The sequence below is a fragment of the Gallus gallus genome, chromosome 4 (genome assembly GCF_016699485.2).
Source record: "Gallus gallus isolate bGalGal1 chromosome 4, bGalGal1.mat.broiler.GRCg7b, whole genome shotgun sequence".
Taxonomy (NCBI): Eukaryota; Metazoa; Chordata; class Aves; order Galliformes; family Phasianidae; genus Gallus; species Gallus gallus.
Genome location: NC_052535.1, coordinates 89,284,532 through 89,298,232, shown reverse-complemented (window position 1 = coordinate 89,298,232; position 13,701 = coordinate 89,284,532). Strand labels below are relative to the sequence as shown.

Genomic DNA, 13,701 nt, shown 5'->3' with positions numbered 1-13,701 from the left:
AAGAGCAACTCTCCTTTCTCTAAAACTTGTTCACACTTCATTAGCTCAGACAAAAATATACAGATGTTGGATGAGCCCTGCTAGTACAGATCAAGCCCGTACCAAATGCTCCCTCCCCTCCCATCCCCTTATGGACTGCATCCACATAATACTGCAACACTCTAAATCAGTAATGCAAACTACTGTTGGTATCTCAGCATCGTTAAAATGTTTCTCAGGGAAGCATTGGCCTGCGCTGCCCTCCCAGAGAGTCACAATGAAGTTTGCTCAGTGCCAGGCTCAAGGTACCACCTTGGGCTGTTCTGCTGTTCAGCTACACGCCAGCGGCAGCATAAAGATTTTAACCATTGCTAAATCTGGTGAGGCTGGTGGGATTTTCTGGAGCATGCCAGGACCCTTCCCTCACACCACCTGGTTCCTGGGCAAGCTCCTGGGATCCACCAAGAAGTCCTCGATCTGCTGCAGCCTTCCTGCCTCTACCAGAAGGTCCACGGGGGCTGCATCATTTCGTACGTTGGGATGCTGGTGACATTGACAGGAATGGAGATGACAGCCCATGGGAGTCCGTGCTGCTCCAGGGAGCGGCGGATCATGTACCTGGAAAAGGAAAGACATGATACATACGTATGAAGGAGAGCTGAGATCCAACGGGCACCACCTCCATGGGAAAGCGTGGATTACAGTTACTGAATCCATCAAAAAATTGGCTCATAAAGCCCAGGCGGCGCACACTGATCACTGGGACCACTACATTAGTTGGGAATGAGACTCATCCCTTCCCATGAGATGCAGATCAAATGTTTCTTGGCCAAGGCACCTACCCATCCCTGCCCAGCAGGAAGAGAGCGGGGATGTCGGCCGTCCGCCTGGTGCTGTCCTGGATCATCTCGATGTAGAAGCTGTCATTATCATAGGCGTTATCTGCAATGATCACCGCCCGTCCTCCGTGCTCCTGGATCACACGTGTCTTCGACAGGAACGAGCAGCCCCTGGGACAGAGGGTGACAGGAAATCTTGGGCTGACAGCTGCCTTCAAAACCTTCTGTGTCCTCCAACTGCAGCAGGACTGACAGCGTTGGCAGACAGAAGTGTAGGTGGGATGTGTGTGGGTCTGTGTCCCAGTGTTGGGCCCCTCGCTACAAGACAGACATTGAGACCCTGGAGTGTATCCAAAAAAGGGTAGCAGAGCTGTGAGGGGTCTGGAGTGCAGCTCTTATGGGGAGCGGCTGTGGGAATTGGGATGGGTCAGTCTGGAGAAAAAGAGGCTCAGGGCAGACCTTATGGCTCTGTACAACACACTGAAAGGAAAGTGGAGCCGGAGAGGGTCAGGTTGGATGTTAGGAAACATTTATTCTCCAAAAGAGCAGTAAGGCACTGGCACAGCTGCCCATAGAGTGATGGAGTCACCATCCCTGGAGGTGTTCCAGAACCACGGAGATGTGGCACTGAGGGATGTGGTCAGTGGGCATGGTGGGGTGGGTTGATGGTTGAACTTGATGTCTTGTCTTTTCCAGCCTTAATGCCAAAGCTTGCCCAGGAGATGATGCACAAGGCAGGGACTATTTCCATGGCACCGTACCTCTCTCAAAACCTCAGACTCTGGACAAATAGAAAATAAATAGACACGTACCCCCGCTCCACCAAGGCGATCTGGTCCTGGATGAAGACACCATTGTTCAGCTCTCCGCAGGCCTCGGGGGGATCTGCTGGGACCAGGTGGATCTGGTCGTATCTTGTGTTCTCCAAGGATGAAACAAGAAGGGGTGAGTGGGATCGGGGCTCGGGAGCACAGCCACTGCTGTCCCCAACCCTGCTCATCCCCACTGGGGCCTCTCCAGCACACGCAAAGGGAAGGCTTGTGGAAAAGCAATCAGCTTCATTTTTATAGAAGGTTTTAAGGCCATGCAGTGGAGAAAGAGAAGGATGGGGAAGCCCATGTTAGTTCTTAATACTTACAAACACCCCACCAAAATCCTTGGCTGGCGTGGCGGTGAAGATGTAACGGATGTCTCCAGGGCTCAGCACTTGGAAATAGAGGTACTCATGGATGCGTAAACCTGCGTGGAGAAGGGGAGGGATGGAAATGGGAAACTAATGCAAATAAATGGGAAATAGCCAGCTACAGCTCCCTGCCCATGGGGATAGGGAGCACGGAGGGGAAATGCACCCAGATCTGTTTGTGTAGAAGGATAATGCACTCAGATCGTGATGTGTGGAAGGTAAATACACCCAGACTGGGGTGCATAGAGGGCAAATGCAGTCAGGCCGGGCTGCACTGAGGAGAAATACACCCAGACTGAGGTGCAGAAAGGGGACGAGTAGGCCACGGAGCACCGAGGGGAAGCGCTATCGGGCCTGGGTGCGCTGTGGGGAAACGCGGACAGACTGGGGAGCACCGAGGGAATATGCAGCCGGATCGGGGTCCAGGGGTCGCCGGGGGGCTGTGGGCTGGCACTCACCGCGGCCCGGGCAGGAGCAGAGGCAGAAACAGAGCCACAGCGAGCGGCGGAGCATGGCTGCGCCCGGCAGCGCCGCCGCCCCACCCCATACCGCACCCATTGGCGGCGCTGCCCCGACCGCGCCTTCCCATTGGTTGACGCTGCCGTCAATCTCCTGAGGGACGCCGGGAGCTCCGTTCCTGTCACCTCGCTCCGACGCAGCGGTTAGCGCCCGTCACTCCTTCTCTATGGTCGTCGGGGGAAAGAAGAGCGCCTCGCTGCGGCCGCTCTGTCCGCCTGCACCATAGAGCGCTGCCGGAAGCTGTCGCCTAGCAACGCTCGCTTCCCCTCCCGCCCTCAGGGAAGCTTCTGGGCGGCGCGGGGCATTGTGGGTGCGGGCCTGGCTCAGCAGCGGGAGCGGCAGAAAGGAGCGCCGCCGAGATGATGGTGAGCGCAATCCTCCGCCATCCGCCCCGCTGCCGTGCTGTCCTGCCGGGCGTCTGCCCGCTCGGCCTCCGCGGGGTTGTGGGCGGAGTTGTGGCGGGGCCGATTGGCGTTCGGCTCAGCGGGGCGGCCAGGAAGGGGGGGATGATGGCGGTGGCGGGCATGGGCCTGGGCTGCCCGGGTCTGTGTGAGGGAACAGGCCCGGGGGTCCCAGCCCAGGGGGCAGCGGTGCGTGCTGGGAGCTGTAGTACGGGAACAGAGGGTGGAGGTCCGCTCATTGTGTCTGATCTGAGCCCCCATAGTGCTGCTGGGGGGTGGGCAGGGCGCAGGGGATCTGGGATCCTTCTGCGGAAGGTTCTGGCGTGTTTTCTTGCATGAGATATCCAGGGTGTAGTTGGTGGTGATGCTCACACCCCTTTTGTGCTCACCCCAGGCCCTCAGCAGCTCTCTTCAGTACAGCAGTCATTCAGTGCAGCAGTCATCGTGTAATATTTCCCTGTGCCTGCAAGCAGTTACTTAAATCTGAGTACCTAACAAAACTGGGCAGTGCTCGGACATAGAGCTTTGCCTGCAGGGCATGTCTGGTCACTTTAATGGCAAAGGGCAGATGCTCTCCTGGAGCACAGGAGCTTTTGCTGTGGCCTTTGGTGTTTATAGCCCCTACCTTTATGCTTGAGCTGACTATGCCACAGTTTGCTGTCAGCCAGCTATAACCACTTTGACATTGTTCACCTGCCACGTGCTAAATGTGAGTGCATTTTTCAGCATCCTTAGGGGCGTGTAGACTATGGCTTGAGGTCTGATGGGGAAAGGGCTGTTGTGGCTGTTGTGCTGAACAGGTCTGTCCTTTCCAACCTGGTGCTGAAATCAGGACTTCACAGGGCTGTGCTGGAGGGAAGGAGGCTTTAGTGATAGAGTGAGGGGGAATGGTTTTAAACTGAGACAGGGGAGGTTGAGGTTAGATACGAGGAGGAATTTTTTCAGAGGGTGGTGAGGCACTGGGACAGGTTGCCCAAGGAGGTTGTGGATGCCCCATCCCTGGAGGCATTCAAGGCCAGGCTGGATGTGGCTCTGGGCAGCCTGGTCTGCTGGTTGGTGACCGTTTACATAGCAGGGGCTTGGAACTAGATGATCGTTGTGGTCCTTTTCAACCCAGGCCATTCTATGATTCTATAATTCTATGATTCTAAGCTCAGTAGGGTTTGTGGACAGTAATAGTATGATCCTGGGGCGTGTGCTGGTGCCACTCGGGTGAATTTTAGTTATGCTCTGGAAGCATAATGACACCCTGCCTTGGTGTGGTGGAGGCAAAGTGGGCTGTGTGGGTAGTATTTTCTAAGCAAAGGGACTTAAGGAGGATGCAGGTTTTATTCTTGGCCTTTTAGTGCGGTGTGAACTTGCTGGGCTGCGTGTTGAGATTGGAGTAACAGCTCTGCCCTGGGTTCTCTCCTCAGCCCACACCGGTTATCCTGCTGAAGGAGGGCACTGACACCTCGCAGGGGATTCCCCAGCTCGTCAGCAACATCAATGCCTGCCAGGTGATCGCTGAGGCTGTACGCACCACCCTGGGACCTCGGGGCATGGACAAACTCATTGTGGATGACCGGGGTGAGCACTGCACGGCAGACTCTGTGCAAGAAGACTGGGAAAGCTCTGTTAGATGCTGGGGTTGTGTGTTTCAAGGTACTAAGGGCTTTGTTTGGGACTTAGCTTCTTTTTCTGAATTGCTTGTAGGCAAAGCCACCATCTCTAACGATGGAGCCACCATCCTGAAGCTCCTTGATGTTGTCCATCCGGCTGCGAAGACGTTGGTGGACATTGCCAAATCTCAGGATGCAGAGGTAGGAGGGTAACCTGAACAGGATGCAGCAGCACGGTGGCAGTTGGGTGTGTTTTGTGTTAAGGGGTCAGACTCCGTTGGGACGTGCTGCTGTTTATCCTGGTTTCTTTATTGCTACCATCTCTTTTGCGATAACTTTAAAACCCTTTACTGGGTTTTCAGCCAGATTTGGTAAAAGGGTTTGGAGATTTTGCAGATGCAAAATGTCACGAACAGAGGTGGCTGGGAGATGGGAGACTTCGCTGCACCCTCAAACAGGGTGCATTCTGAACCCGGCCTGTTCTTAATCACTGAAAGAACCAGCCACAGTTCTGTGAGCAAAGAGAGTTGTGAAATCTGTTTTGCTCTGGAAGTCTCTGCACTTCATAGGTGACATGGAGCGTTCTGTCTGTGCAGGTTGGTGATGGCACCACATCCGTAACTCTGCTTGCTGCTGAGTTCCTGAAACAGGTGAAGCCCTACGTGGAGGAAGGCCTTCATCCTCAGATCATCATCCGTGCCTTCCGCACAGCCACACAACTGGTAAGGCAGCACTGTGCAGGATGGGGCAGCTCTGGTCTTTTTTTTTCTGTTTTCCCCTGTTTTCTTCTCCTTTTTTTTTTTTTTCCCCTTCTCACTGCATTAGAAGGCTTTTAAACATGCGAGGATCATAGTAAAATCCCACCAGAGTTTGTTAGAAGTTATTTTTTATGGTGTGAGAAGGAGGAAACTACTCTGGAGAACCTCTCTTGTAAAGAAAGGTTGAGGGAACTGGGCTTGTTTAGCTTGGAGAAGAGAAGGCTCTGGGGACACCTCATTGTGGCCTTCCAGTACTTGAAGGCAGCTTATAAACAGGAGGGGGAACAGCTGTTTATGAGGGTGTATAGTGATAGGACAAGGGGGAATGGTTTTAAACTGAGATAGGAAAGGTTGAGATTGGATATTAGGAGGAAGTTTTTCACCCTGAGGGTGGTGACACACTGGAACAGGTTGCCCAAGGAGGTTGTGGATGCCCCATCCCTGGAGGCATTCAAGGCCAGGCTGGATGTGGCTCTGGGCAGCCTGGTCTGGTGGTTGGCGACCCTGCACATGGCAGGGGGTTGGAACTGGATGAGCATTGTGGTCCTTTTCAACCCAGGCCATTCTATGGTTGTAATTCATTTATTATGCAATCGTTAACACAGGAAGCATAACAGCAGTTGGAATCTGAGCGATTTTTGCTTGGGTTGTGACTGAGGTTGCATGTAAACGTGTTTGAACTCTTCAAGCTGCTTCTGGGTGTCTCTTAAAATTGCTGTGCTGGAAAGGATGGAATAGCTCAAATGCTTGAAATTGTAGTGATGTTGAAGGAGGGAATGAAAGATAGCATAAACTACAGAGAGGAGTTGAAGATCTGATTAGCTGACAAGCATGAATCATTAATCCAGCTGTTGGTTTGTGTTTTGGCAGGCTGTAAACAAGATCAAAGACATTGCTGTTTCAGTGAAGAAGGAAGATAAAGAGTAAGTTTCCTTTATGGATGACCTGGTTGTTCCTTTCTGCCTTCTGCTGTCAGTCTGGCTGAGGTCTTGAGGTTGGGATGAGCAGCTGTGGCTCCACGGTGGAGTTGGCTGTCAGAATTTCCTGCTCCTCTGGGAAAGATGCTGTGCTCTCCCTTGGGCTGCCACTGCAGCCAGGGATGTATGCCAGTGTTTCCATGTGCATGTAGGGGAAGCTAAGGACTGAAATTAGTGGCCTCATTTCTTTTTTTCAAGTGATAGTGGAGATGTGGCTTTTCCTGAAATCAGTAGCAGTGTTAAACACTCAGTGTTTCTCTGAAAATCAAATCGGTATTTAGGTGTTGAATAGCTGCAGTTCAAGCTAATCATGTTAATGAAATGATTATTCAGATTAAGTTTGAAGCTCTATGTCTACTTCATCAGACCATAACTAGCACCTGCATTAAAACTTCAAGGATGGGCCTTTTGTTTTTCCCCCATGGCAGTGAGCAGAGGAGCCTACTGGAGAAGTGTGCAGCCACAGCCCTGAGCTCTAAGCTGATCTCCCAGAGCAAGGAGTTTTTTTCCAAGATGGTCGTGGATGCTGTTATGATGTTGGATGATTTGCTGCAGCTCAAAATGATTGGAATAAAGAAGGTGCAAGGAGGTGCTCTGGAAGTAAGTTCTGCTGGGGCCTGGGATAGGAGGCAGTGATTGCAGCTGCTTTGAATTGACGCTGACATAAATACAGCCTGATAACAACACCTGTTGGGGAGTTACCAAAGCAAGGTACTCTTACCTTTTTGCCTCCACAGCAGGTATCATTGGTGATCCAAACACCATTTATATGGAGGGGGAATGGCTGTTTACAAGGGTGGATAGTGATAGGACAAGGGGGAATGTTTTTAAACTGAGACAGGAAAGGTTGAGGTTGGATATTAGGAGGAATTTTTTCACTCAGAGGGTGGTGAGGCACTGGAACAGGTTGGCCAAGGAGGTTGTGGATGCCCCATCCCTGGAGGCGTTCAAGGCCAGGCTGGATGTGGCTCTGGGCAGCCTGGTTGGCGGCCCTGCACATAGCAGGGGGTTGAAACTGGATGATCATTATGGCCATTTTCAACTCAGGCCATTCTAGGATTCTATGATTGTATCTTTGCAAAAAAAATGAAGTATTTTTTGTGGCAGTCAGAAAACCATACAGTTCCAGTTGTATGCACAAGCACTGGGCTGGGAAAAAATGCAAAGAGAATACTGGGAAGGAGCTGTTCTAGTGGTGGGCAGGGCAGGTTGTCTCTGCTTTATAGCACAGTGCTGGAATACCTGTCATGTGCAGGTAGGAAGCTGATCTGAGGCTGTGGGAGAGCATGGTGTGTGTGATTCTCTCTCCTCCCTGTATCCTATGTAGGTTTTGCCTCCTGCTTGTTCACATCAGGGGGCAGTGTTGGGCAGGGTTGTCCTGCTGCAGAGCTTGTGAAAGCAAACCAGGGCACTCACACATGGAAAAAAAAAAAAAAGCCCTGAATTGCAGGGCTGTGAATGAGAAGTATCAGTCTTCAAAGGATAGAAATGGGAAAGACATCAGAGAGAGATCAGATTGCTCCATCCCTTGATCTTGAGATTGTGTATAGCATTTTTCTCTGCGGTGTCTTGAGGGATAGAAAGGAGATGATAGGAACTGGTTGTGTGAACAGAGAGAAGAAAATATTTGCTGCTTATTTGCTTCAAAAGTGAGTTAATCAGAGGAGACAGCTGTTGGTGGGAGCTTTGTAAATGAGGGCTCTGAAGCAGGGAGTTTCCTTTGGGAGTTACTAACCCTGCTGAGAAAACTCTGGGAGGCTGAGCCTGACGAATATCCCTCTCTTCAAGGATTCCCAGCTGGTGGCCGGAGTTGCCTTTAAGAAGACATTCTCTTATGCTGGGTTTGAAATGCAGCCCAAGAAGTATCAGTCTCCCAAGATTGCCTTGCTGAATGTGGAGCTGGAACTCAAAGCTGAGAAGGACAACGCTGAAGTCCGAGTAAACACAGTGGAGGTAAGAGCTGAAATGAGAGCCTGTCCCCCTCCTGTGTGTGTGCTGGGCTTTCAGGGAGCTGGGCATACTGTGATTGCCATCTGTACATCTTCCCTCCTGGGGATACCTGGTGTGTTATGCTGTCTGTTCTCGGGGAGGAGTATGAATATGAATATTGTTACCTTTTACTCAGGTCATCCAGCCCCTTTATATGCTTGGTTCTGCTGCTGGAAGCACTTGAACAGATGTGGTTCTTTGTCATCAAATAGAATGATCTCTGAGAAAGCAGTTGGCTGCCGTGGATGGCTGCGTGGAGCAGCATTACTACTGCCTTTGCTTTAGGAGGGCTCTCCCTTGGCTGGTGCTGTGGGGTGGCATTTGCAGTCCCATTACAAATCCTATGTAATGTGTGTTGTCCTTTTCTCTCATGCCTGCTAGGACTACCAGGCCATCGTGGATGCTGAATGGAACATCCTGTATGACAAACTAGACAAAATCCATAAGTCTGGAGCCAAAGTCGTCCTGTCCAAGCTGCCTATTGGTGATGTGGCCACCCAGTACTTTGCAGATAGAGACATGTTTTGTGCTGGCCGTGTCCCAGAGGAAGATCTCAAGAGAACTATGATGGTAAGCTGCCTTGTTTTGGAATAAAGACTTTAGACTTAGCTTGAATGGTGCCGGGCTGGTCAGGCCTCTCCCAAAACAAAACAGCCATCAGTTACTCAACACACTGTTCCTTACAAGGACGTAAAATGAAAACAATACTGATTTTTTTTATTATTTTTTTCCCCAAGTGATTATTATGTAGAACCGTAGCATACTGACAAAACTATTCCTTGGTGGAATGAACAACTGCTGACTGCATCTGTGCTGCTTCTTTTTTCCGCTGGTGCTGTAATGTATCAGGGTCTGTATGTTGCACTGGTAGAAGTTTATTTTCTCTGCTCCTTGCCTGTTCTGCTGGCATTGGTTATGTCTAAGCCACCTTTGTGTAGCTACTGGACTCTGGAGCCTGTGAGTCAGCTTCTAGTAGCAGCATCATCATCTTTTGCTGTCGAGGGTTATTTCTGTTGCTGGTAGCCTGCCTAGATACAAGATGGGAGGAAAGTAGAAGGTGTTTTTTTTATTCTGAATCTATCCTGCAGGGTGGTTTGCATCAGCTAAAAGCTGGGCTGCCTTGGAAGAGTGGGAGCCTGCTGGGCAGATTTGTCTCATTTGTCAGCACTGGTAATGCCACGCTTTATCTTCTTCCCCTCCAGGCCTGCGGCGGTTCCATTCAGACTAGTGTGAATGCCTTGTCAGATGATGTGCTGGGCAGGTGTGAACTCTTCGAGGAGATTCAGATTGGAGGAGATAGGTAAATGTGCCAGCAGGGAGCCCACAGTCCTGTGAGAGCACTGGTGATACAGGTTTGGAAAGTTGGGGTATGAGAATTAGCAGCTTTGAGCATCTCTCAGGGTGATGGTGTGAAAACAAAGATTGCATGATTAATTCTTTTGATGAGCCTGAGAAATAAGCTTTTGTTTAGGTCTTACCTCTTTTAGATGCATTTGTGTTTCTTTATTCCTCAAGTACCCTATAGAAGGCTTAGTGGTATTTTCATTCATAACTCTAAAGCAACGTCTTTTGGGGTGTTGTATATTGCCTGGCTCAGCTCCGGATCTGATAGGGTCAATGTGGGGTGGGGACAGCTGCAGCCACGCATCTGGCTTGGAAGGAATTAATCTGCCCCCATGTGGTGTTTCAGTGGTGCTGAGCCTGTTGAAGAGCAGTGCTGCTTTTCAATCTCCTTAGCCCTTCTTGTGTCATGCATTGGCAGGTATAACTTCTTCACGGGCTGCCCAAAGGCAAAGACTTGCACAATAATCCTGCGTGGAGGTGCAGAGCAGTTCATGGAAGAGACAGAACGGTCCCTCCACGATGCCATCATGATAGTCAGGAGAGCTATCAAGGTAAGGACCAGCAGAAGCACTTGATGGGGTTGAGCAGGCACCAAGGCTGTTGATTGCACCTGGCACAGCTGTAACTCCTTCCAGCAATGCTTTCACACCTCAGCATTTGGCTGAGGTCTCTCTGGGAGAAACCCATTGCTCTCAGCCTGTAGAGTGGAGCATGCAGACAAGCAGTGTCTAATTGATTAACTCAAGTGCTGTTCCTTGGCTACGGCAGAATGCTCTCTGCAGCATTGCCATCTGCTTTTCAGGCACGCCTGGTTTTGTCTCCTCTGTTAAAGCGTTGTAACTTAACTGTGCTTGCTGGGTTGTGGTGTGTTCTGTAAACACCTTCACTAAGAAGGGGAATGGGGTCTTCTGGGAGTGCTGGGTGGATGTGCAGTGGGAATAGCAGGGCTGATGTAATGTGCCTTTTAGCTTCTCAATCTCATGTGTGCCTGTTCACGCTGCTTGCTGCCTCTGTTGGTGACTTCTGGGAGGGGCAGGTGTTGGCAGCTGTCCCCTTGCTGTGGAGGTGGGCAGGTGACACCAAGAGGAGAGCCTGAGGCCCATGTGACTGTGCTGTACTTGCAGAGTTGCTGGTCCTGCATGATGGCTGTTATCTACATGTGGGTATTTCTGGGTTGTGCGTAATGCGTGGGGATGATTTTTTTTTCCTTAAGCCTGGGTGCCCTGAGGGGATGGGAAGAAGCATGTCAAGATTTTTGGAACTGCTTTACTTTCAGAAAGAACATCCTGATCTCTCTACTGAAGCAGATAGGGAGAGGAAAAAAATAGCTAGTAGCAGAACTTGGCTGCTGAGTGCTGCTGCAAATCTCTTCTGAATGATTCACAACAGTGGGGGGAACTTGTCCAGCACAAGGGTGGCAGAGGTCTGCTAGCACAGCAGTGCACACCATCCCCCTGGCTTGCAGGTGGCAGGAAGGAGCTGCTGGCAGAGGCCACCTGAGGTTTTTGACCCACTTCTGAAGCACCCAGCAAAGCTGGCAGGTGCTCCCAGGTGGGATGGCAGCAGCCTGGGCAATACGGATTCCCCTTGGCCTGATGTATGTGCATTACCCCAGCGTGCTGTAGGCTTTTGGGAAAGGAGGCTTTCCTGCTCTCCCCGTTCCTGGAACAAAGAGCGAGCATGACCTGTTCTCCTCTTCTCTTCCAGAACGACTCTGTTGTCGCTGGTGGCGGTGCAATAGAGATGGAGCTCTCCAAATACCTCCGTGACTATTCCAGGACCATTCCGGGCAAGCAGCAGCTGCTGATAGGTGCTTATGCTAAAGCCCTTGAGATCATTCCCCGCCAGCTCTGTGACAATGCTGGCTTTGATGCCACCAACATACTGAACAAGCTGCGAGCCAAGCATGCACAGGTAGGTGCACAGTTGGGTGCTGGCAGGGAGAGCCTGCAGAGCTGGTGTCCTTTGGTTGGGCTTGTGGTGGGCTCCTGTCCTCCTTCATTAAATGCCGTGGTTTGTTTTCAGATCCAGTGTAGGCTTGAGGCAGGTTTCTATAAAAGGAAGTGATATGTTTTCCCTTTGATCACAGCTGTCGGATGACTTTTTTTAGAGCTGGGAGTTCTGATTTGCTATTTAAAAATGCATCGTTTGTCAGGAGGGAGGCTTCTATATTAAACGTTGAGGTAATTAGTATAAAAGTTGCCTCTGTGGTGTGTTTTCCAGAGGAGCTGCAGACAGAAGGTCCTGATTGCTTGAGATCACTGTCTCTTCATGAAGGTCTTCTTTTCTATGAAGAAAAGTTGAGGGAGTTGGGCTTGTTTAGCTTGGAGGAGACTCTGGGGAGACCTCATTGTGGCCTTCCAATATTTGAAGGGAGCGTATAAAACAGGAGGGGGAACGGCTGTTTACGAGGGCGGACAGCGATAGGACAAGGGGGAATGGTTTTAGACTGAGACAGGGGAGGTTTAGGTTGGGTATTAGGAGGAAGGTTTTCACTCAGGGGGTGGTGAGGCACTGGAACAGGTTGCCCAACGAGGTCATGGATGCCTCATCCTTGGAGGCATTCAAGGCCAGGCTGGATGTGGCTCTGGGCAGCCTGGTCTGGTGGTTGGCAACCCTGTACATGGCAGGGGGGTTGAAGCTAGAAGATCCTTGTGGTCCTTTTCAACACAGGCCATTCTTTGATTCTGTAATTCATTTCTGAGGTGGAAGGCAGTCGTGAAGTCTTCTACTACTCCTTTGTGAAGTGGAGCAAACTTCCCATTTTAAGGGCTGTTTTCTAACATCTGAGGCTTTCTTTTCCCCTCATACGAAGGATGAAAGCTTGAAGAGAATACCCCAAGCTCTGCTCTCTGCCTCTCCTCGAGTGTTTGCATGTCTTTTACTTCCCAGTGCACTGCCCTCAGGTCCTGTTGTGGCGTGTAACCAGACCCTCTTCCCTCCTCTCTCACCAGGGAGGCATGTGGTATGGTGTTGATGTGAACAACGAGGACATCGCCGATAACTTTGAGGCCTGTGTGTGGGAGCCGGCCATTGTGCGCATCAACGCGCTGACGGCCGCCTCCGAGGCTGCCTGTCTTATTGTGTCAGTAGATGAAACCATCAAGAACCCTCGCTCCACAGTGGATGCCCCACCTGGTGGCCGGGGCCGGGGTCGAGGCAGACCCCACAACCACTGAGACCCCGCTCCGTGGCACTGTCCTGACAGGTTGGCGCTCACCTCCAACGTGCACATTGGGAAAGAGTTGATTCCTGGTTTAATTAAGAGCCCGTTAACAGATGGTCATTTTGAGGGCTTGCAGGCAACCACTGGCCTTGTTTAATTAGAGTCAAATCTTGGCGTTGGCAGCGGCAGCCTCCTGTGAGGTGTCGTGGCCCAGCCCTTCCTGCACAGCATTGATGCCCTTAGGCTCACCTCGTGCTGAGCAGAGCCCTCTCCAACGCTGGTGGGTGTGCCTGGGGTTGTTTGATATTTATACGTCTTTCTGCTGGGGGTTTTGAACCCAGGTTCAAACACAATAAAACAATGGCAGAGTTTTGGTGGCCAACTTGGGTTCTTTTCTGAGGTAGTAGCTTGTGGTTTGGGTAGCTTGCAAAGTGTTTTCTGTCCTGTTCTTAAAACACACAGTGCTGGGAAGCAGGACTGACGCCCAGTGCATGACAGTGCTTCTAACACAGCTCATCTCTACATTTGTTCATAGAGTCACTGAATCATTCAAGTTGGAAAAGACCTTTAAGATTCCCAACCCATTCCCCTGTGCCCTCTGACCATGTCCCCAAGTGCTATATCCCCGTGGTTCCAGAACACCTCTATAGGCAGTGACCCCCCCCCCCCCCCAACTCCCTCCCCACACTCCCTGGATGTCCTGTGCCAGTGCCTGACTGCTTGTTTGGAGAAGAAATGTTTCTTAATTCCAACCTGAATGTTCCCTGGTGCAACTTAACCCCATCACCTACTGGGAGAAGAGGCCATCCCCACCTCCTACAGCCTTCCCATTTACATGATTTATTTGATTTACATCATTTATTTGATGCTGCTCAGTGATATTTCAACTCGCTTCATGAGCTGGGGAGTGGAGGTGGTGCCCTCAAGAGAAAGAGAATTAGGAGG

General features: G+C 50.9%; 2 protein-coding genes across 2 annotated transcripts; one reads left to right on the top strand and one right to left on the bottom strand.

Moving 5' to 3' along the window:
• Positions 1–14: 14 nt before the first annotated feature.
• On the bottom strand, positions 15–2,545 carry PRADC1 (protease associated domain containing 1). Its single transcript, XM_003641264.6, has 5 exons — positions 2,460–2,545; positions 1,957–2,057; positions 1,631–1,740; positions 822–989; positions 15–597 (listed from the first exon to the last, which is right to left on the bottom strand). Exons 1-5 carry the CDS (start codon positions 2,512–2,514, stop codon positions 477–479), a joined length of 555 nt encoding a protein of 184 aa, XP_003641312.4. The 5' UTR covers positions 2,515–2,545; the 3' UTR covers positions 15–476.
• Positions 2,546–2,828: 283 nt separating this feature from the next.
• Positions 2,829–13,138, top strand: CCT7 (chaperonin containing TCP1 subunit 7). The gene is made up of 12 exons (NM_001031541.3): positions 2,829–2,885; positions 4,337–4,490; positions 4,617–4,723; positions 5,119–5,244; positions 6,151–6,203; positions 6,686–6,857; positions 8,046–8,210; positions 8,628–8,816; positions 9,449–9,546; positions 10,009–10,141; positions 11,298–11,504; positions 12,545–13,138. Exons 1-12 carry the CDS (start codon positions 2,880–2,882, stop codon positions 12,767–12,769), a joined length of 1,635 nt encoding a protein of 544 aa, NP_001026712.2. The 5' UTR covers positions 2,829–2,879; the 3' UTR covers positions 12,770–13,138.
• The last annotated feature ends 563 nt before the right edge of the window (positions 13,139–13,701 follow it).

What these genes read in the sequence shown, in the direction of transcription:
- PRADC1 (XM_003641264.6), bottom strand. Translation starts at nt 2,514, where the DNA reads ATGCTCCGCCGCTCGCTGTGGCTCTGTTTCTGCCTCTGCTCCTGCCCG. An exon ending in CTGCTCCTGCCCGGGCCGCG is followed by an intron (nt 2,058 to 2,459) that starts GTGAGTGCCAGC and finishes TTCTCCACGCAG; the next exon opens with GTTTACGCATCCATGAGTAC. An exon ending in ATCGCCTTGGTGGAGCGGGG is followed by an intron (nt 990 to 1,630) that starts GTACGTGTCTAT and finishes CCTCTGTCCCAG; the next exon opens with GGGCTGCTCGTTCCTGTCGA.
- CCT7 (NM_001031541.3), top strand. An exon ending in CCAAATCTCAGGATGCAGAG is followed by an intron (nt 4,724 to 5,118) that starts GTAGGAGGGTAA and finishes CTGTCTGTGCAG; the next exon opens with GTTGGTGATGGCACCACATC. An exon ending in TAGTCAGGAGAGCTATCAAG is followed by an intron (nt 10,142 to 11,297) that starts GTAAGGACCAGC and finishes CTTCTCTTCCAG; the next exon opens with AACGACTCTGTTGTCGCTGG.